The sequence below is a fragment of the Centropristis striata genome, chromosome 24 (genome assembly GCF_030273125.1).
Source record: "Centropristis striata isolate RG_2023a ecotype Rhode Island chromosome 24, C.striata_1.0, whole genome shotgun sequence".
NCBI lineage: Eukaryota > Metazoa > Chordata > Actinopteri > Perciformes > Serranidae > Centropristis > Centropristis striata.
The window spans coordinates 19,270,620-19,296,464 of NC_081540.1; the positions used below are offsets into that span (position 1 = coordinate 19,270,620).

At 43.0% G+C, this 25,845-nt stretch overlaps 1 protein-coding gene across 3 annotated transcripts in view; it reads right to left on the reverse strand.

The window, feature by feature from the left end:
• The window catches only part of nrp2a (neuropilin 2a), a 74,964-nt gene that overhangs the window by 12,395 nt on the left and 36,724 nt on the right, over positions 1–25,845 (reverse strand). For 2 of the 3 annotated variants that reach the window (XM_059327829.1, XM_059327832.1), the window contains exons 7-13: positions 23,828–23,983; positions 16,529–16,673; positions 13,995–14,170; positions 12,556–12,735; positions 12,299–12,443; positions 4,773–4,853; positions 4,453–4,557 (exon numbers count right to left, since the gene is read on the reverse strand). In XM_059327829.1, coding sequence (XP_059183812.1) covers positions 4,453–4,557; positions 4,773–4,853; positions 12,299–12,443; positions 12,556–12,735; positions 13,995–14,170; positions 16,529–16,673; positions 23,828–23,983 — 988 coding nt within the window. The remainder of the gene's footprint in view (positions 1–4,452; positions 4,558–4,772; positions 4,854–12,298; positions 12,444–12,555; positions 12,736–13,994; positions 14,171–16,528; positions 16,674–23,827; positions 23,984–25,845) is intronic. The other variant, XM_059327831.1, reaches the window with a different exon arrangement.

Sequence of the window (25,845 nt, forward strand, 5' to 3'; positions counted from 1 at the left end):
AAAACAGTTTTAAGTACACAAAACAACAACATAGTCTATGTCTCTTGCTCCTATGTAGGAGATGTATGCTGGGGAATGTCAATGAATCGTCAGTATCTCAAGTCTCAACACTCTCTCAACTGCTTTTACTTTGAAAATAGAAAAGGGGTTCCTCAATCCAGATGTGCTGCGATTTCGCAGGACTTTGTGATTTTCATGTTTTGAAAATCCTAAAAAAACTTTGGACATATGAAACTTTTTTAAACCTAATTGGATAAAGTTGGGAAAAAATAGGATCAAGTAAAAAAAAAAATGTTGAAAACGTCAGAGAGAATATCACAGCAACAATATGCAAGCCAGCTGTTTTAGTATTAGTAACACATTACCAGAAATGAGCAGAGCTTTGTTTTAACCTTGAGTTTGCTGGTCGCTCCAGTCAAATGAAAGTAAAAAAAAAAAAAAGCCTGATTTAATGGGTTTTCATTTCAGCCCTCGAGGCAATAAAAACTTGAAAATTTGAAAAGGATGTGTCGACTCTTGATACCCGATTTAAATGGATGCTGCTGAAAATGAGCGTGTGGGGCACAAATGGAGCACACACACAGAGACACACACACAGACACACACACAGACACACACACAAATCGTGCATGCATAGAGTCGCACAATTATAATCATAAATCATGACTGTTTACACATACAGGCAGACTTAGCCACATAAATACCCATATGTACTGCATGTTTTCACACAATTACAGATATCTCAAACAAAAAAGAAATGAATCACCAGTTGCTAACAGGACGGGGATCACTACCGCACAATAGTCACAGCAAACAATAGGGAAATGACAAATATAAACACACAGAAGAATAGGAGCAGTGAGAGCGTCATTCTCATATGGAGGGCTACCAGAATTCCAGCCAAGACCCTCGGGGCCTATTTCTCTTCATTCCCTCCAAGGTGAATGACTTATACAGCGGAAAAGTCCAGCAAAACGCACGCTAGTCCATTTGTTTACACCAGAGGATGTTTAGTTTGCAAATTGGATGCCGACATGAATTCCATTGTGAGAGATTGGAGAGCCTACAGTATGTCTGAGAGTGTGAGAGAGAGTGACTCAAAGAGGCGTCTGGTGGAGAATTTCTTAAGTGGGCCCTGTGGGAAAATGTCCAGTATCAACAATCTGCAGATTAAATCACCTGCTTTATCATGTACAAGTGTGTGTGTGTGTGTGTGTGTGTTTGTGTTGCAGCAACCGCATGTCATAGGCGAGGAAAAAGTAGTGAGAGGGAAATCAGGTATTTTCCAGAGTGTGTTTTTGGTTTTTCTTTCACACAGCTTTATATCCATATACAGTCGTGTGTGTGTTTTTAGCACAGCTATGCTCGAGCTATTGAGTGACTGGGTCGATAACCTTTCACTGTGTGTGTGTGTGTGTGTGTGTTCCGGCAGATCCGACAAGCAGTATCTGGAGGGACAAATCTTCCTTCGTCTTGACAGCTCCCCTCTGCCCGCCATACGCCCAGGCTCGCCAGTATGTGACACTTCAGACAGTGTGTGTGACAGTGTGTCCCTTGGCCCTTCGCAGTCCCGGAATGAGTGTGTCTGTGTGTGTGAACTCCCCCCCTTGCCCCGCATGACACTGTTTCCTTAGACGCCTATAGAGGATGCGCAAGTGAAGCGTATTTGTGACTCGGCGAGGTGTTTTATCACACATTTTAATGTGTGCAACAAAGCCTCTTCCGTCTCCTCGGCCTCTCGCAGCGAACCCCCCATTGTTGTGCCTCTTGTTCGCCAGACAGCTCATAATCGAGACTGCCTCGCCGTACGCGGCACAACAGAGCATTATTAATCCATTTCACAGCGGTCTCCTGCAGGGAGAAGCAAACAAGGATTCAATCTATGAAGCCTATTTAGCATGTTTTTACTAGCGGGGGTATATTAAGCCAAATAACACACTATATGGTGGATAATTCCACCTCCGTGCCTAATAATTGGTTTCATGACTCAGGTCAAAAGGTGAGGAGATCACCGTTTCTGGGCCACATGAGCGAAAGCAACTCTACAGAGGATTAAACAGTGATTTGATAGCAGTGAAATAATGATCCTGTGTTGGCTGGGATGTCTGACCTTTGACATCAGCAGGAAAATCAAAGGCTGGCGTGGCGTGTCAAAACGGCTGGAAATGATACTCCATACATGAAAGCCACAACCTGACTAATCTAAGCAACCCTTTCCAAGCCGGCCGTGATGAAAGGAGCCGCTTTGAAGCCTCCTGTCAAAGACGGCTACGACCTAAATCGGTCACGCTTCAGGAACATTTCTGCCTTTGGTTGAGAGATCCGCTGCCCTGCTGAACACGACCCAGGTGACATCACAAATTTGACAAAAAAGGGGGCACGGCCAACCTCTTGTTTAATTCTCTCCAGCTGGAGGAATGCTGAATCTTTCATGGAGACATTCTCAAAAGCAATGAATTTTAAAACAAGGTTGGGATAACAATCCCTTACCCTGCCTATAAAAAATTATAAATAGTGCTATAAAAAAAAAAAACCTCCCTAAACCCAGCAGGATACCTCTTCTATAGTTTTAATAACACGCCAAAAGCTGCACTTTTGATCCGCGGGTATGTACGAAGGAAAAATGAATAATTATTTCTTCAAGGAGTGTCTAAGTAGATGGAAGTCTACACAGCATCATCTGGGATGTGCCTGCGGTAATAGAGGGGCAGTAACGGACGACTGGGAATAACTGCTCGTCTTTGGAATCTCCTGCTCTGAACTTAATTGGAGCTACCGGGTCTTAACCCCTTCCTGCTGAGAAGTTTTGACACAGAGGCGAGCGAGCAGACGAGTGTGTGTCACACGTCACATGTGAGGCTGCGCTCGCTTGACATGACGGCGGTGTCTCTTTCCCTCTCATTCCCTCAATTCATTTTCATTTTCAGTGGCTCGGAAAGAGCCGCGCGGCTGGCAGACAATGTTGCTGCTAAATTAGACTGGTTTCAATTTAAGGAATTATTTTAATCAAATTGAAAAAGGACTCAATGAAGATGCACAAGGAGAATGACTCCATTTAATTAGTGTCTTGTCTAGACTCAGTGAAGTTGATGAAATAAACTAAATGCATTTGTGCTTGTGCAATTTTCCGCGCCCAAATGGAATTCTCCTTGCAGCTGCATACATAAAAGGGGAGCGTATCTACAAGCCCCGTTCCAGAGAAGTTGGGACGCTGTCGAAAACGTAAATAAAACAGCATGTGATCATTTTCTAATCCTTTGTGACATATATTCAACTGAAAACTCTCCAAAGACAATATCTTTTATGTCCGTGTTGTTTGTAAATATACACTCATGAATCATATTTTTTATTTATGTTTATGTTTATTTATGTTATTTATGTATAATGGATGGATCGTTACCCAATGGATTTGGAATCATTTTGATATGTTCTCTGGGTCCTATTTTACCAGGATCTTGGGTTCCTGGAGACCTATGTTGCTCTTTTCCACACCTTTGTTCTCAAGGTCCTAAGTTCCCAGGGTCCTATGTTTTCAAGGTCCTATCTTCCAAGGTCCTATGGTTCAAAGTGCCTATGTTCCCAAGGTCCTATATTCCCAGAATCCCATGTTCTCATGGTCCTATATCCCAAGTATCCCATGTTCTCAAGGTCCTATGTTCCCAGTGTTCTATGTTTTCAAGGTCCTATGTTTCAGGGTTCCTATGGTTCAAAGTGCCTATGTTCCCAAGGTCCTATATCCCGATGTTCCTATCTTCCCAGGGTCCTATGTTCCCAAGGTCATTATTCTGTTAACACACATTAACTCTCCTGTTGTGTTCGGATAAAATGACTTGCTTCAAGTAAAACATTTTGTAAATATTATCCAATTAACCCTCACCCTAACCCTTCAACCTTTACCTGTTCTGGCATGGGAATAGTCTATTGTTTTACCCAACCCCAACCTTACCTTTGACCTCTTTCCTGACTTTAACCTGTTCAGATATGGGAATTAAACCTGGCCCTTGATATCATTTCAACCCTAAGTTGTCTGGTAGTTTTTTATAGAGATGATGCTGAGTTGCATCTTGTTAAGGTTTCCATTCTGTGCTGTGTAGAGCTGGGAAACACAGGACCTTGGGAACATAGAAACCTGGGAAAAACACATATAGGGTCCTCGGTCATGTGTCCATTGTGTGCCGTATAGATCTGGGAACATAGGACCCTCAGAACATAGCAATGACCTCATACATGCTCTGCAGCAAGGAGGCTGAATCAGCGCTAGATGTCCATAGCTGGCCTGAGCTGCTAACTGAATTGTTTTATGAAATCATCCAGACACCCCCTGCAGGTCACTGTCCATCAAATATTAAGAAAAACTTCCTGAAGCTGCTCCGAGTCGTTGTGCGAGAACGTTCTGCCAGACAGCGGCAGTGAGTCATGCAGAATCTTCACATGAGTGATGAGGAGACTCACCGTGGCTGTGCAGAGACCAGAGCAGAGGAGCGTTGGGGTCATGCGTCCACCCACACAAGCCGTGGTCAAAGTCGCACACGCTGTCTGTTGGAGGAGAGGTGGCTACTGTAGAGATGGAGAGCAGCGAGGAAAGGAAAAGAGAGGAAGAGCGAGAGCCAAAGGGCACAGAGGTATGAAAAATCATTTTAGATAAAGAAGCATTCACAGCTGCTCTACATAATGTCAGACAGCTTTTTCAAAGGCTTTCATCTTTTCTATTACCGCTTCCTAATGGCATTATTAATCCACTATTCTTTTCATGTAAAACACTTTGGACTCACCTGTAGTTGTAATGGGGACAGTGGTGGTTTCAGTGTCAGCATGCAGAGTTGGCGTGGCGGTGTCGGCCGGCGTGGTGGTTTCTGCACAAACAAAAAGAACAGAAATCCAGTCAAAGGTGGGTGTATGACACAATCTTCAGATATTAGATTGCTGTAAAGAGGACACATTAATCACACGGTGTTTGTTTAAGATATTATGTTCTACTCCCACAGTAGCATATGCGAGGGAGGTCCGGGAAAAACAGACGTGAGAGGAAGTGATAAGCAACAAAGGCAGATAGGAACCAGGAAGCTATATTGTCTTTATGCGCCTTTAATGACCCTCGATTCTGCTTATATTCATATAATTTACAGAGCTAGAATATTTCTTGACAGGTTTATGAAAAGACTGGTCTGTATGCTAAATATGAAGCTCAGCCAACAACAACTTGGTTTAACTTAGAATGAAAGCAAGAAACATGGGAAGCAGCTAGTATTGTTCTGTGGAAAGGTAAAAAAAAAAGTAACTTTGCCATGTTTAAGGCTGAAAAAAAGAAGTGGAAGTAGTCTCCGGGCCTGAAAAACTAAGTCGATGCATAAGTGCCCTTAACCTGCATTAATTATAATAGCCAGCAGGGGGCGAAGTTGGGAAGTATAGAAGTCTATGAGAAAATTATGAGTACTTCTCACTTGATTTAGTACCTCGGAAAATATATTTTTAAATCACTTTATGGTCTCAATCACTAGTTTTAAGTATTCTTAAATACAGCATGATGTTCATGTTTTAAGTTATGGTCCAATTTAGAAAGCAGATAAAGCAGAGTATCTTTTTGGGCGTGGCTACCTGGTGATTGACAAGTTGCTGCCACAGCAACCAAATATGGTCACTTCTGGCTACAAACAACAACAAAAAACTCCCAAAAAGACAGTAAAAGGGGTTTTAAGTACTGTACTTTTTCTTGGCTGGGACTAATGTTTCAACATATGAATATAATCTCAGTTCAGGTTGACTGTTATGGCAGTGAGACAATGTTTCAAACAGGAAACTGAAGAGTTATACTGCTGTTTTGAGCCCATAATTCAGCACAGTCTAACTCAGTCTCCTCTACATTAAGGGTGAATTAAAGCGCATGTCATAACTGAGGGTGTGAGGTCATTGTGCAAAGCTAACTCCCCGTCTCCATCCCACCCAGAGTGTCAGAGACAGGCGAGGGCAGGCACAGATAGCCCAAGAGCACCCAAGGGGGCCCTCGTCATGTTGTGTCTGGGTGCTTAGGCGTCAGTATCTGTCTAACACTGACTCAAATATGCAGACACACACATGTCCACATGCAGAGTCACACACATTCGCATGCATACACAACTGGGGTTAATGCTGATGGATGGACGTGTCCAACAAACTCCCCTCGACCTTGGACAGGATGATCACACTCTGGGACCACTCACTGGCTGACAGGGAGCACACACACACACACTTGCATTTTTGTAAATGTGAATATGCATTTAGAAGAAGAGAGAGCAAACACAAAGTGAAAGTTTGAATTCTCTCTTTGCCCTTAACATCTATAATTTAACGACACGTACATGTGACTCGGAAAGTAATGCAATACACTACGACATAACAATTTGTTCATTAAAATACGTCGCATGTGTGCAGACGGACACGTGTTGAGCAGGCGGCAGCTGGAATGTGGAGTGGGAGAAAGCGCTGTGTTATTAGGAGCAGATGGGTCGACCCTGGTGGGTTATGGGAGTTTACACGGAGGTTTGGGTCACATCTCAACCAAAGATTTAAATTTATCATTTGAATAAACTGTGTAAGCCTCAGTTTCTCTCTGTGTGACCATCGAGAGAGTCATTAACAAGACATGTTTACACAGTAACTTGTTTGTCATATCAATACAGACTTGCAGCCACATTCATTTCATACAGCTTTGTTAGCTTTCCCTGATGTGTTCCATTAAAGTTGATCCAAACAACTCCAAGGTTAAAAAGCCTGAAAGATCTGTGAGACAGAACTCAGTCCGGGAAAAAAACAAGCATGCAAACATCTAAAAAAAAAAGTCACATGGATTCATCACCACACTTTACGCTGCTAGTGGCAATATCCGAGCCTCCTACTGGTCTTTCTGCATGACAAACATTATCATTTAAAGACTATAAAAGGCACTAAAGGCAACAAACGCGGCGTGATACACAATTGATCCGCTTAAAGGAACTTCCTGTGGAAATGAGCGCGACGGCGCCCCAGCTGGAGAAATGGCACACATGAAAGGGCCGACCACAGCTGGTGACGGCTTCTGACATTAACCCAGTGTTAATGTCATGTCCTTTATGCCTGTCATTAACTACCTAATGAGACTCTTATCGCTGCCAGCCCACCAGGAAGGTGAGGCGAGGAAAGTGACCCTCTTCCTCAAAACTCTCTTCACTCTGAGTTTCAAATGTACCATTTTGCATTACTGAACAGGCCTACTGGGCACAGGCTCAGGAATCCAAAGTTTCAGGGGTCCGTCTGGCCCTCAGCTGCAAAATATCACTTGAAAAGAAACAAACTGACCATGAAGCAATGCAAAATGACCACAAAGAGACACAAACACATCAAAGAAGATAGAATATGTCGACAAAGAGACACAAAATGACTAAACATGACCAACAAAATACACAAAGAGACACATAACAATTACAAAAGGACACAAATGACTACAAATAGTCAAATAATTATAAAAAAGTAAAACAAAACGACTTCAGAGACACAAAACGACCAAAAATGCATACAATTTCCAACAAGACACATTATATGACCAAAAAAAATCCCAAAAAGATACAAAATTACTACAAAAAGACCCCAAACGACAAAAAAAGACAAAACACCCCCACAAAATTACCACAATGGGACACAAAACCATGAAACGATGCTTAATGACTACAAAGAGACGCAAATTAACAGCAAAAATACACTGTTTGTGTTTGCTTTTTTTATTCCGTTCTAACCTTTGAATCCTTCAAGTCTTGGGACCAGGCATTAAATTAAAGCAAGTGCCTTTACATTACCTGGGCACCGGAACACACTCGCTCCCATGTGTGCGTCCAACTAAACACACATAACACACACGGCCTAGTCCATTAAGATTCTCCCCAGCTCCTGAGCACTGCATGCTTTCAAAGGTCAAGCCTTGTCACAGTGTAAATGTGCTGACCTTTCCAGGGTGTGACAGGAGTGTCGGGGGCAATGAGAATGGGACCAACTTATGTATGTTTATGTGCGGTGGAGAGAGAATGTGTGTGAACGTATGTGACCTGCCTACCTTGCCCCGAGTGCTGTCCTTCATGTGTGTGAGGACGGAGCTGCGTGAGGGGGCCCATGTGTGCATAAGCAGGGCTACCGTACATGCGCAGCAGAGGGCCTTGCAATGCAGGGAAAGTCTCTCTGCAGCGGAGTGTTGTCTTACATAATGTGTCTGCTGCTGCAGGTGATGATGCAAGTCATCATCATGCACGGGATGAGACACCAACACTTAGAACTGGACCCAGGGGAACTGCTGGCATAGATAATGGAGGTGCACACTCCCTCGTACAAATACACACTGCAGCTATGCATGCTCACAAAAATACCCACACACACACGCGGATAAATGCTTCTCCGGGCTTAGTTTTCAACACACACATACTACACAGGCTGGAAAGGGCTCTCTGCATAAAATACATTGCTCCCTCCAAAAGAATCTGACTCAGCAATATGTCAGAGAAGAGAAAAAAAAAATCTTCAATTATGTAGAAAGCTTTTCTGTAAATCTCTGCTTGGCAGTCCTGGGCACACACACACACACACACACACACTGATGAATGAATGCGCATGCACGCACGTTCACATACACACACACACACATCCTAAAAAACATGATGGGAAAGACAAGTAGCCATTGTTTGGTGTCTTTCTGGGTGGGGTTAAGTGCTCAGATTAGGGTTCACACACACACAAGATTGTAAAACATTGACTTCCATTCATTTGGAAAGCCTAACCCAAACCTAACCTTGACCATAACTAATTCATACCTCACCTTAAACTTGGCTCACCCCAGACCTTACACCTAACTTTAGCAAGGACCTCAGAAATGGCGAACTATGGATCCTGAAAAAAGGTTGTTTGTACAGGTATGGTCCCCAGAAGGTAAAAAAAAACACGCACACCAGTTTCTGTTGCCCTTTTTAGCACATTGCATTGACTTCCATTCATTGTGGATAGCCTTAACCTTGCCTACAGCTTCACACCTCACCACTAACCTCAACCAGGACCTCTGATTATACATTTTGCCGCATTAGGACTTGGCTTTGGTCCCTATGAAGACAGCCGGTCCTGACAAAGTCTGTTTTTAAAGAAGGTCCTCAGAACGTAGCAAAAACCTGAATACAGGGCCTTTTCAAAGGGTAGAGTGACATAAAGAGCTAAAGTGAATAACTAAAGTGAGTATAGGAGGAATCTGTGAAAAATCTGTCATCATTTTATCGTGATTTCTACCATATTTACTGAAGTTTTGAAGGAACCAAACAGCCGGTATGAAGCTGAGACACTTCAGATGTACGTTACAGGTGTGGATGTGCCTGTGTGAGCTCTCCAAGACTGAGGTGATCCTTCGTGGGGAAAGAGATGATACTTTGCATTTTATTTTTTACAGATCAGCCTCTAAAATTTCCTGAGCTCATACATTTTTCATTTTTTGGAGCAAGTATACTAGAGGAGGCTGTGTGTGTGTGTGTGAGAGAGAGAGAGACAGCTGCACATCAACACGGGGGGAAACAGAAGGAGTCAGGACCAACAGCAGTGAGCATGGAAAAGTGGTGTGAGTGATGAGTCGTGCAGGAGGAGGGACGGGGAGCAGAGGAAAGGAGAGGAGGCATGGTAACGAAAAAAAGAACAAAAACATTTACGGACCCACGCACTGGGCCTCGGGGTGGGAAAAGAAAGAACTGCAACCATGTGTAGGAACGGGTAGAGAGACCTTCCTCTGACTCACTGCAGTAGCTAATGCTATTTTACACTAAAAGATATGTTCATTTCATTTCCTGAATCATATAAATACGAAAAAGAATTCAAAAGAGAGCTTAACTGAAGACAGAGCAGAAAGAGATGAATAGTTTAGGAGTGTTAGGGGAAGTGAATGATTTACAGGATGTCAGCAGTAGTTCACTATTCCTGCTGAGTTCTGGAGGCCTGTGAACAATGTGTGACCCTCAACAGCCGTTTTCTGTGACACGTTTCCCTAAAAACCCTTCGCACCATCTGATAAAAATCACCTCTCTGCAGAAAGTGGTAATCCCTGCCCCTGGGGTTCTTGTCTTTTTTTCCAATTTGTTTCCATCTTTTGGGGGGTTTCTGCTCATTGTTGACGTGTTTCTGCCATTCCCACGAGTCACTTGCCAATCAAACAGTAAATGTAAAACACATTATTTTCTGTGTGGTACGGGCGGAAAAAAGTGACCTAATACCAGGTGTTTGGATCAGCATGAGTAAATGTTTTCAAGAAGTGCGTGTAAATGAAAGCACAGTCATATTGTCTCTCATTGGCAGAGATTACTGTTTCATTTTCTACTTTTTACTCTTTTTTTAAACATCTTTCCAAAGCAAAGAAAAGTAAAAAAAAAAAAAAAGTATGGAAGCTCTAAGCCCTCACTTTCTCTCCTTTTTATGTCCTATTAAATAGTAAAAAAAAAAAAAAAAAAGGAGATTTCACCATTTTATTTCCCTTTTTTTAATCTGCAAAACAGCTGGAAAGTAAAGTTTTGCCAGGATACTTTTACAAGTTGTCTTTCATCTGTGAAAACTTTTGCCAGATGATTGATGATAGATTTTTCATTCCCACACTAAAGGTATTGTGTAATGCAACAACAAAAAACTAGAAAACTGGAAAAAAAAGTTCCCAAAAGTTTTAAACTCTTCACAAATAAAAAAAAGGAACCAAGGCAAAGGATCCTAACAAAAACCAGCAAGATGTTTTTCCACTTAATTTACGCATATGTAAAAAAAAAAAGAAACTTTAAAAAAAAATTAACGGCAAAACTCTTTTCACCTGTGTTTAATTTATAAACACAGAAGAGAAAACAAATTACATCAGACTTAAAAAAAGGATCAACATAATATTTTTTCTCTCTTGCCTCTCAGGGCTTCCGTACAGCAGCCACTCTGTGTCATTCTGTTCACACAAGTGGCAATAATAACGATGTACTCTTCATTATATTTCATCGCTCTTCAACTAGCTCGCAGTGCACTTCATCTGCACTTGCACAGGCACAAAAAAAATACACACTGACACACACAAATCAGCTCAAGAATCAACTTGCATTTACAGTGGTGTGTTGGGAGTGTGAGACTGACATGTGTGTGTTGTGCTATACAGCCCAGTCATCCTGTTCAGGCACAGAGGGAGTGGTAAATAGTGAGACTCCACATGTGTGCCGGTGAATGTGTGTGTGTTTCTCCAGCACGACTCACATCTGGATAACAGACCGGCCTGGAAAGTGAACAAACCACTGCTCTCCCTCTGTGGGGACGCATTCCTCTAAACCCAACCCTGTCCACTCCCTGCTGAACACTTGTTGTAGCTAACTCAGATTTTCCAGGTGGGACAATCTCAGGAACACGATCCCAACCTTCGAGGTTTCTCAGGCTCCGTTTACACGAGGACGGTCTGAACAGAAGACGCAAAAGTGGCGTTGCATCTTCACTTTTTATTCCTTGTTTAGACGAGCGTTTTCGGGAGGAAATCTGCTGCATACGGTGACGCAAAAGTGTGTGAAATTGGATTGTATGCAGCCAGGCGGCATCACTTAAAGCCATAAGAGCATCTTTGGGCATGCAGAAGTTTTCACGCCACACATTTTCATCAGCTACTCCTTCCACAAAGTTCTCCACCATCACTAGATCTCCCAGGTCTCGTTCACAGCCGTCTGGCTCGCCTCCGACGAATTGCTGCATCCAAAATGTGATGGAGGTAATTCCAGATCCTTCTCTGTTCACTAATACTATCTGTACATATCCTGTACATTTGGTGGAAAGACTCCTGTAAGTTTATTAGAGCTGCCAGAGCAGCTTGAAGGTCCCACCATGGAAATAATCCCACGTTTGTTTATTTCCTGTACTGGAGCATGTATGTGACGTAAACACATACGTGATGCTATGGAGCGTATTTAACTTTTCCACTTTGGAAGGTGGTTTCACATTTTTGTGTTTTTAAGCCCCAAAACGCCGTCACCGTCTAAACGAAAGGCACTTCCCATAAAATATTTTGTCGTTTTTACCCGCGAGCGTCCTCGTGTAAACGGGGCCTCAGTCTCTTTTTTTCACCTCTGGGGGACTCTAACGACTCTCATGCATATCTAATGTGAGCCCCACTTTTCTGGTGCGCCACCTTCCTCAAGGTCCATTCACGTCTGGTTAGATCAGTTCATTACAGCGCGGGGGCAAATCATTCAGCCTGGAATAGTGCATGCAGCAAATTATCATATATAAAACCATTCGCTGCCATAGAGGCAACAGCAGAATGTCCTACCTGGAAGGTCACAGCCCAGTATCTCCACTCTCATCCCGATTCCTGCAGGAGACCAGCGCTCTGGGTACAGCCTGATGTACTGGGACACTATCTCCTCAAAGTGGCGCAGCTCTGGGGTGTCGTAGTGTGTGTTCCCCTCAAAAATCTGTCAAAAACATGCAAACACAAAGGTCATCTTGATGCTTTTCTCTGAATGGGGGGGAAGGTTATTTGCAAACACATAATTTCCCCATCTCTCTCTCTCTCCTCTCACCCACCTTGGGCAGGCTAGTCTTGCTATCCATGATGAAATTCCACTCTTTTCCATTCAGGCTGTGCGCCACTTTGTACTTCCTGACAAACGCCCGGTTATCTGTGGTCGCCCCACTTCCTGCATCGCCTCCCCTCGCTCCCTGGGTGATCACTCCACGCACCGTCTTCGGCACACCGAGGTCCACCTGTGGAGATTTAGATTAAGATAAATGCTCGTACACCAAGCAGCACATGGTTGTGTTTTATTGCAGCTGTGCTTCTTGTTTTTGCTTGGTTGCCTCTGGCAGCTGGAATGGCAAAAATGTGGAAGCCAGAAGTTAAAGTTGCATCTATAAACATGACATTTTTATGCAGAAAGTAACAGCAATTACTGTGAAAAAATGATACCAAAACCAGGCTGTTGCTTGCTGTTATCTTGCATATTTAACACAACAAAATATAAAATGCACTATAGGTAACAGAAGATTGATATTGATATAGATTTATAGAAAGAGCATGCCTTGGCGGAGGTTCACAACAAGTTTCATTCCAGTTTTATATGAAAAGAAGTAAACACAAGGTGAGTTATTGATTTAAAATTTGCCGTTTTAGTGCTGAAGCATTCCATTTTATTACTGGTGCTTGCAAGGTGATAACATCTGGAAATGCATAGTCAAAATGTACAATAAATGCAGTTAAAACCCTCGACAGATATATCACTTGACAGATATTATCAGCAGATATTGGCCTATCAAAAGAATACTGGTATCAGTCTATATCCTGTCTGATATGTGCCGTTATTAAAACTTTTTAACACAATATATAATGCAAAAAAAGTTGCTTGGCATGATTTAGAAATGGTGTTATCATTTATAGAAATGGCTGACAATGTAATACATTGTTTAATGTATAATGTTAAATATACAGTACAGGCCAAAAGTTTGGACACACCTTCTCATTCAATGTGTTTCCTTTATTTTCATGACTATTGACATTGTAAATTCATCAAAACTATTAATGAACACATGTGGAATTATGTACTTAACAAAAAAGTGTGAAATAACTGAAAACATGTCTTATATTCTAGTAAGCAAAGGGTGGTTACTTTGAGGAATCTAAAATACAAGACATGTTTTCAGTTATTTCACACTTTTTTTGTTAAATACATAATTCCATATGTGTTCATTCATAGTTTTGATGCCTTCAGTGAGAATCTACAATGTAAATAGTCATGAAAATGAAGAAAAACGCATTGAATGAGAAGGTGTGTCCAAACTTTTGGCCTGTACTGTAATTTAATGATTGAGAAAGTAACTCAATCATAAAAAGAAAATGGTGCACAATACGCACAAAAAAATTACTATATCAGTCACCATATCAGTTATTGGTTAATTTTCAAGGTCTAAAATCAGTATTATTGGTCTTAAAAGTCCCATATCAGGCTCAAATGAAAACCCTGGTGTACCTGAAGCCACTCCTCTCCAGCCAGGGGCTGTGCAGGGGCCGGGAACCAGCCGGAGCGACTGGCCACCAGGCGGGCGGTGGAGGGGTTCCACACCATGTCCCTGCTGGAGGAGGCTGAGATCTGGGCGTCAGGGAGCAGGCCGGACAGCAGGCCCTGCAGGTCTGAGCACGGAGCATCTGGAGTGGGAAGCAAGCAGAGAGGGCAGAGATAACTTTAACCTTCACTTCAGGGGGAAAAGTTACAGCGATGACCTAACATACACTCATGCTGCTACACATATTCCCACCTGGGAGCTGTTAAGCCTCACCACAGGATTGTAGCACTGGCCACTGAGCATTAAGTTTAGACTGGAGGATGAAGGAGGGGAGGAAAAAAGACGTATAGCGCAGCACTATTCATGCACAATGTGCAATTAGACTGCCATTAGTGAGATAAAAGCACACAATAACTTCCTTGCACTTCACATCTAACACAAACATTTTAAATATGTTATTGTATCTTTATATTCTCTACAAAAGCTCGTCTGCTTACTGTGCTTGCTTGCAATGTGCATTCACTGGCTGAGGGAAAGTTCCACGTACATGCAAAAGCACTTGGAAATGAAACTCATTCAGATATGGATGAGCGGTTACACTGAAAGTAACTTGCTGAGGGAGTATGTGAGAGGGAGAAATGAGGATTAAGGGGATAAGAGAGGTATAATATGAGGAGTCGGGAGGCAGAGGAGTAGAGAGCGGAAAGGAAAGGGGACGAAAAGTGAGAGAAAGAGAGTCGGAGTTGCGGATGACGGCCTGGGGAAGCTGGGAGGAGAGGAAGATGTTGGAGATGAGACTCCTGTAGAGACAAACGATGGGAGCGGGGAGGTGGAGCGAGAGACTGGGTGAGCGCGGCGAGAGGTAGAGAGACACAGAGGAAGAGAGAAAGAGCAGGAGGAAGGGAGATGGGGAGATGTTAGTTGTGCTGACGGTTTAAGAGAACACAGATCAAAGTTTCATGCTGTTATGTCACTGCAAAAGCAGGAGATGTAAATAATGAATAAAAGGCACAGGAAGTGTGTGTGTGTGTGTGTGTGTGTGTGTGTGTGTGTGTGTGTGTGTGTGTGTGTGTGTGTGTGTGTGTCGGTGGGTGGTGTCTGTGTACATTTCAAAGGGTGTGCATGCTTTTGAGGTCATCTGCTATATTTAGAAGCCGCCTGTGTGTGTGTGCATGTACCTGTACTGTAAGAGCTAATAGTTATTTCAATAGCAGCTGTTGAGGCTGAAGCGAATCACAGTTTCTGATGTAAGAGTGAACAGGGAGGCATGAATGATTGATCGCTACTCATTTCTCTATATAGAGAGGAGCTCACAGCAAAGAGGAGACATCAAAAAAGTATCTAAAACCATGAGAGGGAAAAAGAGGCGTCGCTGGGGGAGACGGAGACAGAAAGAGAGCGCGGAGAAGAAGCGGGAGAGCGCCGAGAGAGGGAAATGACACTGGAAGGAAGAATAGAGTAAAAGTTTCCTTTAATTAGCCCGAGGCTTGCTATGTATAAAAGATAGCAGGGGGGAGTGTGGGAAAGAGTATAAATACACATGTATGTGCCAATGAGAGTGTGTGTTTCTGGTTTTCATGATATTTTTTGCAGATGTTAAATTGAATTTAGTGTTCAGAACTGTTTTGTTTTCATGGCAAGACAACAGAACTTCTGAGGCTCAAATCTCTCCCATCAGATGTGTTACACTGCCTTTGCTGTTGTTTCTGTCAAACTGGAACAGTGTGTTCACACCAGACATGAAGGGAACTTTTGCTTTCTTGCGTGAGTTTGACTGCTTTACCATTTACAGATAATTTGCCATGTGAAACACTCTTTAAGTCATCAACCGTGATTGACAGAACCACTGCTGTTGCTTTGTAGCTGCTTTGTAGCTGCTGTGGGAGTCCCTGAAACGTCAGAAAACAAAAAGCCATCGTGTCCAGATTCATAATATCATCTGGAGTTGCACAAAGTTAGTAGCATTTCACCTCCCTCTGCAGGAACTGTGTGGATGCCTGCCTCTACCATGCTGCTACAGCAGCATTAACTCAAAATAAACTGATTTACCTGTGATTTAAATGCAAATCTATGCCGAAATGATTGCATCATGATGCAAATGTGCTAAAAAGTCAGAAGTCATGCTTTGTCATTCATAACACCATCTGGAGGTGCACAAAGATAGGTGAATTTAGCTCCTTCTGCAGGAATTGTGTTTGAATGACTGCCTCTATGGTGCTGCTATAGCGTCAATAACTCAAAATAAACTGATTTTGTTGCGATTTAAATGCAATAAACAAATAAAATGTATGCCGAAATGACTGCATCGTGATGCAAATGCGTTAAAAAGTCAGAAGTCATGCTTTGTCAGGTTCTGTCTGCAAGATGACAAGCAACAACTTTTAAAATGCTTGTTTTCTGAATGGAGTCTGGATTGATCAGGGCAATGCGACACAAGAGAAATCTTTCTTCTGGCAGAAAAGGTTAGAAATTAACTAATTTATCACACACACACACACACCTGTAATCTGGCATCCGTAGAGCTCGAAGCGCAGGGCGATGCCGTTCCTCCACGTCTGTGGTCGGATGCGAACAAACCGGGCCAAAACTGGCTGCGGGACGCGGTTCAGAACCACCTCAGCTGGGTCTGTGTTGGCGTGGAAAATCTGTGAAAAAGGCAAAATGAAGAGTTAATGTCACGGATAAGTTAATGAGCAAATGTTCTGTAATTATACACTCGTAGGTAGAATGTAGGAAAGATGATGGGGCCCAGGTGTCTCATAATCCGCCCATGCTTCCTGTCAGAGGAAGATGTACTGCTCATATCAGTGTCTTATCTGTCTCTTTCTCACACACACACACACACACACACACACACACACACACACACACACACACACACACACACACTACCTCTTGCTCTACACCCACCCACAGCGCACAGTTTCGCTTGGCTACATACATACACAGTGGCAGGCCGGACAAAGCAGAGACAACCCAAACACGGATCCAATGTCACCAGCCCAGCTGTCGATGTGTTTTGGGGTCAAAGGTTCGCTGCTGAGAGTCTGGGAAAGCCCGACGATGGATGAGGGCTCCTCTGCTCACTCAGACATCCACACACCTCCATGCTGGTGGCCGCAGGAAGCCGTGGGAGCCGTGACCTGGCACGGCCATACATGATTGGCCATCAGGAAGTCCCTCCAGGTGGGCAGGATGCGAGTGAAATTAACTTCCCAGAGCATCAACAGTCACTTCTACTCTCTGGACACTCCCTTCCTTCCAGTTGCTCTCAAGCAGCGGGGTGGGGCAGCAGGGGTCGGGGGGTAAATGTAACCAGGGTGGTCGAGTTACTTCCTGTTTTGGGCGTCCTGTGATGCTCGAGGGCGTCAGATGGGGACGTGCAATGACAGACATGAGTGTTCCTTTCTTTCCTTTTTGTGTTTCCCAAACCATAACTCCTCATTTGTAATTATGCATGACTTCCTCTTCCCACTCCACCAGCTGCTCCCTCCACTCTGAAAAACCTGCATCTAAACACTGGAGCCTGACAGATATATCGGTTGACAGATATTATTGGCCGATATTGATACCGATATGTCATCTCAGTATCAGTGTATACGCTGGCCGATATATGCAGTTATGAAAACTTCTTTTTACACAATATATAATGCAGAAAATGTTGCTTGGCGTGATTTAGAAATGTTTTTAGCCATTGATATTTTTTTTTATTCTTTCCTTTTTTATAGTCAGCAATTGACTGAAACTGAACAGTAATTATGTTTATTCAGCTATTTATTTTATTCTCATTTATTCCTTATTTTCCCAGTTGTAAAAATGAACATCATTTAATAAAGTTTTATGTGTGAGAAAGTAGCTCTCCCTAGGTGCATTTGCAGAGTGGTAATAAATTGGTGCATAATCCACATAAAAAAGGTCTTTTTTCATTCCAGCTTTAAAAAAAAAAGACTATATCAACCACAATATCAGTTATTAATGAATCTTTCCCCTCTTATATCAGTGTCTGCATCAGCCTCAAAGCCTCCCATATCAGTCAGGCTCTACTCAACACCTTAAATTTCTTCTTTAAAACCATACAGTCTTTACACACATCCTCCCTCTTTCTTCCTCTTGTTGGTGGCTACAAACTGAAACCACACACACAAAGACACAGGAAACCACAGAAACCCACACACACATCCGACAGATAAGCAGAGGAAGTGTCTTTTAACTGACTGAGTGACTGTTAAGTGTCATTCTCTGTGTGTCTGTGGTCGACCGGGGCCGGCTGATAGCACCGACAGATCTTCGCTAAAACCGCGCTGCCTTACATCACGGCCACAATGGAAAGACAAGCGCTACAAGCAGCTGAATTAAAGATTAAAGGCATCACTCCTTTAAAAAGATCCCTACATGATTTTTCTTTTACTCTAATCCAAGCACACGATCAAACCAAAACGCGCTCCCTGAGCCTTAAAAATTTGATTCCCTCTTGTTTTGATAATGTTGTTTTTCATTATAAGTGATAAACAGTGTGATTTCACTTTGAGTTTAAAAAATATTACGCAGCCATATTGGCATAAAGTGACCTATTTGTAAAATTCCCAGTCTGGCGCACGCCTCCAAAAAAAATGATTATTCCAGAAATTCCATAACCAGTGGGAATATGGGAGATATGACTTCAAAATCCGACTCGAGGGGTTTTATTTGATTTTGGGCATGGCCTGATTTAATCAAGTGGAGCTGACACTGGTAATACAAAGCAGTGTGAGTGTTTGAACAGATAAGCGGGTCTATCTCTGCTGTATCTGCTGCTGGATCGAGGATAGACAGCCGTTATGTTTACCTAAGAGGCCAAACAGTGGATGTGGGCTCTTATGGGGGTTATGTAAACACCCACGCATGCTCACACAAAGATGAGCGTGTGATGGAAGGGGCTCGCCACACATACAACCGACCCGTCTTCACCGCTCACAGATAGTGTGTCTGTGAAACAAAGAGCAGCGTGTAGGGGAAGACGGAGATGACAGCAAAAACAAGAAAATGACTGCGGGGAGTCCTCAGAAGAATAGTTAAAAACAGATGAAGAGAGAGAGGAGAGGTTGAACAGAGGGCAGCAGATACAACTGAATTAGGAATATGAAAGAGGAATGTGGAAGAGGAGGAGAAGAACAACGACCAGATTCATCACTGAAACAGGAAATCCAAGGATTTATCTCTTAATAAAATCTAATGGAATTTCTTCTATTTTGAAATGAATTGCTATCATTATTTAAAGCTCCCATAATGTAAAAAGTGGGATCTTTTATTATAAAGCAAGTCTAGGTGCTTTATAATACTGCTAGGTTAATGAAAAAAATCTGTTATTATGACATCCCTTATCAGATAAAATATTGTTAAAAATTAGTTTTAACTTTGCCTTGATTTTTATTTTCAATAACGCAATTATGTGATTAAAAAATATTGTTTAGTAGAAAAAATTGGAATATTGGCATTATTAGGTCCCTAAAAGTTGAGTTGGAAACAAAAAGTTATAAAAAATTATATAAAATGTAATGTAATGACTACAAATTCCCAGATGACGAAATGTTCCAATGTATTGTGATGCCCATTATCACTAAAAGGCCATTAGCTGCTTCCCTTTGTTTCCATCTCTGGATAAAAGCAGAGAATACAGCATAAACAATGTGTTAATGACACAAAAAGAACAATTTGTTCAATAAGAATCAGCTCTCAAGAGATTCTCTTGGCTGTAAGAGGAGAGAGAAAGGACAATGAGAAGTTGTCAGTCAGCTCTCAGCTGCTTCTTCTGTCTCCTCCACTTCCTGCAGCTATTGTCAGGCTACCTGAGAGGTCACTCATCTGACCCCCGACCCTCTATTTCAAAGGTTAAAGGTCAGCGACCCGAGGAAGCAGATGGTTGTTCATTGACCAACTCGGAGATAACACGGTTACTTTTTGACCAACTAGGAATGTGAAATGACACTCGTATTTTAGACCCGGCCCACCTCCACCTCCGAAATCTGCCCGACGACTGGCATGTTTTTAACGTTCCGGTCCGTCACGTGACTTGCAGGCGAGGTGGGCTGAATAATTAAAGTTGTCATGTTGTGTCTCCTAGTGTGGAGAGTCATGAAAATATAACGAAGTCCTGCACACACACACACACACACACACGCGGCGGAAACAGCATGCGGCGGCCAGACTGTGTGGACATTGGCGGGACACAGGCACCACGGGTATTTAACTATTGATGACCTCTCTGGAGAACGAGGTCACCGTGAAAACTGTGTGCGTTATAGTAAACACCATCTCTAAGGATCTCCGGCACAAATTCGACGATAGAGTGAAGAAAATGCTTCCTCTTGGAAATGAGGCTGTGGATGGATGTTTACATCATAGCGTGATTCATCCACCATCTCTCTCTTTCTCTTTCTCTTCTGTGTTTTTAGCACATGTCTCCTTCCTCTGCCAGTGTTTTCCTTCAACCTGATGGCACCACAGGGAGACGCGGCTAGCTCTGCGCAAGACATTATCCGTTTCCCGGCCGCTTTTTCATCCCTGTGTTGTTCCCTCGATCCCAGTCCCTTTCTCTGTCCATTACACTCGTCATCCCTGTCTTCTTGCTCTACTTACTCCCTCCATCTCTCTCCCTCTTTCTTCCTACCCCACCCTCCCCTCCATCTTTGCTCCAGACGTTCTCTCCCTCCCTATGAAGATGTTGACAGTCGGAACTGGTTCCAGCTGGCCGCTCTCCACTACTGCCTCTAAGAGGAGCTTGTGGTGTGAGTGTGTGTGTGTGTGTGTGTGTGTGTGTGTGAGAGAGAGAGGTTGAAGCAGTGATCCTTAAAAATTGCCTTACACCACCTCATGTTGAAAGCTCCCACTTTGTACCAGTGTTACCAGTTGTTTCTGTCTGCATGTGTGTGTGAGCTTATAAAATGTCAAAAACAAAGTGTGTGTGAGGGTGTGATGGAGGAGCAGGCTGAAATGCTGCGTGGGCGTTTTTTCCTCCTCTCTCTCCCAGGTTGCTTTGTGTGTGTGTGTGTGTGTGTGTGTGTGTGTGTGTGTGTGTGTGTGTGTGTGTGTTGGACAGATTTAGCACAGCCTCACAATGCTTTTTAGTAACACAATGCCTGCTTTGCACTGGGGCTGATGGGATTTGTGTGTGTATTTAATGTTAATTTGTTTGGGTGTGTGTCTCTATGGTCGCACTACAAAAAAATGTGTGTATCTATGTGCGATGTGTGTGTGTGTGTGTGTGTGTTAGATGCAATTCCTAAGTGTGCTCACGTCTCATCAAGTAATGAGGTGCATATGTGAGTAGTGTGATTTAGAATTAACAAGTCACATGGGTGTCAAAGTGAAAATGTGTTGGCAGTCTGAAAAAATGAGTGAAAAAAAAAAAAAATCACACACATGTGCACAAAGCCGGTTTGCTAGTGTGACTGAGGTGATTGCAATCTGCAGTGCTGGTGTTTTTCTCTCTCCCGACAGCACTTTCATTTCTTTACAACAAAAAAAGAGCGCAATTTCCCACAATGCCATTCTTTTTTCAGCTCTCCGCCTCTCTTTCAGTCAAATAATCCGTATTGGCATTAAATCCTTCAGTCTTTGTTAACACAGCAAATAAGGACACAAATCATGACAATAAATGGCAACGTGCTCCCCCAGAATAACAAACAGAGTGAGGCAAGAACTGCCAAGCCAATCCTTTTATTCATGGGTGATTCATATCTGATGCACAGACACACTCATGGCTCAACCTTCCACAAACACCGCCGACACATGCGCACGCACTCTTCCAAAGCCACATTAGCTTCAAGCTCACTGTTAAATGACAATTAGAAGAACCAAATCCCAGTCATTACAGGACCCCCTGACGAGAATTCAGTTTCAACCACTTAAGGGCTCTTTGGGGGGCTTAGGACTGGCTAACTGGGAGTTTGTACGACAAGACTGGTGGATTAGCAGTCACGGAAGATTCAACCGCAGCCCACGGGGGCCAGAGGAGAACCTGGCTGACAGGAAGGGTAAACTCTTCAGTTTCAGCATTATAAAGTCAGGCCAGGCTGATATCATGACTGCAAATTTGGTGCGATTAGTCAAGAAGTGTTCCCGTGCATCTGTCACTGTCTGTGGTCAGCAGAAATACAAAGAGAACGTCTGATCTCACGTAATCTGAGATCCTCACACTGTGCATCAGAGGATGAGAATGCACAATATATCCTTGTGGATTTCAAACATAATTCAAGAGCCCTTTCACTATTGATCGATTACTGAACAAGATGACCAGGCACAGGTCCAGGGGCCAAATATATCAGGGGCCACATTGGCCTTTGATCACAAAAAGTCACTCAAAAAGAGAAAATTACAAAAAACCATAAAATAACTTAAAGGAGATCACAACAGCTGCAAAGAGACCATAAGGAGACCTACAATGACACAAAAAGAGGCCAAATAACTACAAAGTCTGTGTGTGTCTATGTGTATTTGCCGCCCATGCCTATCACACAAGGAGTAAATTAAATAATTAATATTTTCTTTATGATAATCACAAACGTTTCATACGCCATCATATCCACATTTTCTATAGATAATGTAATGTTCCATTAGTAAAAGTAGCAGGCTTGATTTCCTGGTTTCGCCTCAATTTTTGAGGAATATTCACACTCTATGTGAAGCTGATCCTGGCTGCTATCTTTTATTGATCTTTCACTTTCCTCCTGCACTGTGTGCATTCTGAAAGCTAAACATAACCGATTTTAAAATGTTCAAAGCGACCACTCGTACACGCAGAATCTCTCCCAAATGCACGTTGATGCATCCGTGTCTGAACAGAATTTTTTCACTCAGACAGATTAGAGGACTCAGATTACACAGTTCAGACAGACAGGCACACAACATATACATATGCGCACACACGCTCTGATCTGCAGACAGAGAGATCAGCCAGAGGTTGTTTAAAGGGGGGGTCTCTGGATGATGCATGTGTGTGTATGTGGAAGGAGTGGGGGGTTCTGATAAATTACACAGATGTTGACTTTTTAAGTCAAATCCACGTTTCGCTCAATAATCTCCACATCAAATACCCCCCACTGGCCCCACCCAAACCAATCACTGGCACACACAGAAGGGGGCCCCCAGTCTCTGTGGGTAAGTGAGTGTGGATTAACCCTCCATACACCCACCCTTGCCACTCTCTATTTTTCTGCTTGCAATCCACAGTGACCTTAACCCAGATATGAGGGACAGAGTTCAAATCCCCTGGAGACGGGCTTACTGTAGGTCACAACGACAACAACCTGCACTGTATATGAATTCATACACCACCCCCCACCTTGCACGCAATGCACTAAACACCATCGATTTCAGGAAATATTGTAGCTGTGAAACTCTTAAACGCACTCAGTCCGCACGGGGTGTGACTCCACAACCCCAGGTGTGTGTTTATGTGTGTGCGTTGGTGTGAGAAAGATGATGAATTGCAAGCCCAGATAAGGGCACATAGAGGACTCCATTGTTCTTGTTTGTCAGCTTCCCCTCCTCTCTCTATCTCTATCTCTTCCTCCCTGCAATTCCCTCTTTCTCTACCTCATGACTAGGGTCATGACTCAGGTTCATAAACAGTCCTGGAAGGGGAACGAGTCTTACAGGAATGTACCATCTCTTGATACGGCCCTCGGGCACACACAACAGCCTCTGTTGTTGGAGAACGTATCATGATGGTTGTATAAAGGTCAGAAACAGGCAGCCTTGTATACACAAGTTCATGTCCTGACTGAGGGAGAGCGGTTTCACAATTGATTTCATGTGCTACCTTGTGGTTCTTGCCGTGCCGGTAGACCATCCAGTCCTCTCCGTTGGTGCTGACCTCCAGTTTAAAGGTAGTGACGTAATAGGACTTCTGCGTCTCCTTGGAAATGGCCCCCTGTGTAGCGATGCCCGTCAAAACCTTCAGGAAGTGGAGGTCAACCTGGAAAAAAGGGGCAAAGGAGAAATATTGTACAACTAGATCTCTAAACAGAACAGCATAAAAAATAACCGACATACCCATTCAAATAAATATAGCAGGGTGGTCAGAGCAGCGGCCATTTTTATGTGTAACCACTGGCCTTTCATCACAAAAAGTCACCCAAAAAGATGTAGCATGACTTAAGAGATTTAAACAGCTGCAAAAGACCATAAGGAGACTCACAATGTATCATTTTCTCTCTTTGTGATTGTTTTGCCCCTTTTCATAGTAAAAGACACAAAATAACCACGAAGAGAAGGAAAAAAACAATCATAGACTAAAACACTATGGTCGTGTAAAGGTTAGAGACAGGGAGCCTTGTAAACCAGATTGCTATTGCCAGATCGCTTTCTTGGTCTGGAACCAGTGTAGCATTAAAGTATGGTAGAATTAGCAAACAAGCCAGCTTGCTAATTCTGCCATGTTTTAATGCTATACTGGTTGAAAGTACGAGATAATGAGCAAACTAGAGTTAGATAACTATAAATCTGCGATACTGGTTAGCTGTCATGCTACACTAATGCTACACTGGTTGAAAGTATGGTGAAATAAGCTAACTTGCCAGCTGTCTGCTAGTTAGCGAACTAGCTTGCTAAATCCACCATACTTTCTTGCAACACTAGTTAGAGAAATAGCCCTCTGGTGGCCAACGGCAGTGCTCGGTTTAACAAAACAACTTGAGCTAAGCTAGCTAGCGATAGACATCTGCTTGTCTCAGGAGCTGTTCAACGTCCATTCTACCCTTACTTAATTTGTAATGCTATGTATTTGCATTGTGTATGTAGATCAGATTAAAAAAGAATAAAACAGAGTAATAGGACTGTGTAGGCTGCTGCAGGGATTTATGGAGCTCAGGGCTGATGTAGATAACAGAGACAGACCAGCTGCTGTGTCTATCTGTCACGCAGACAGCAGGGGATGGACAACGACTGTGGCCTACTGCTGATGGAGCTTAGGTGCTGTGTGTGTGTGTGCATCTCTGCATTGTTGTGTGTAAGGGGAGGAAGGCTGGAGGCAAAGATCAATGGCGTAGTGTTCGGATGCATTCCTGAAGAGCACCTTCATCAATCACGGCCTTCTCGCCGCTCTCCTCTGACTGCGCTCGTGTGTGTGTGTGTCTACGTATGCATGCATACTAGTGGGCCAGTGTGTGTTTGAGACAGGAAAAGATTGAGAGCGCAGAAGCACTTCCTTATCATCAGTTCCCAGTTCCTCTATTTCCTTTCAGCGTGTGTGTGTCCTCACTGTAAGAGACGCTTTTGCTGGGTGAATCTTCTCCTCTACACTCGTATCACTGAGAAGAATTCTCTACTTTTATTGTCCTCTGCAGGTGGAAGTAATGCTGATTCAGATTTCTCTTTGTGCGGTCTTTATATTCACATTGTAATTAGAATTATTATAATTTTCAGATCATGTGGATGAACGTTTTAATCTCTTAAATTCCCCCAAGGCTGCCAACGTCCTCTGCAGGCTCAGTTTTAAAGCTAGAGTGAGAATAATGGTATCATTTGAAACTAGGCATCTACTGAGACATTGGTACCAACCATGTTCCACTTTTCAGGAAGGGTGGTTAAATGACGCTAAAATTTGGTGAAGGAAAAGCTGGCATGGCCATTTCACCAAGGAGTCTCTTGACATCTTCAGAAACAGAAGTGCAATCTTGCCATCCACTTGCTAAAGAAATTCAATTCTTGCAGAAATCCCAAAAAGTTTTTGACATCAAATCAGAGTGTGAATTTTTCCTCAAAATCTTGGAGTCATAATGTTGTGTTTTTGACCATTATATCGATTCTTGAGGGGAAAAATTTGTCAAATTTAGCACC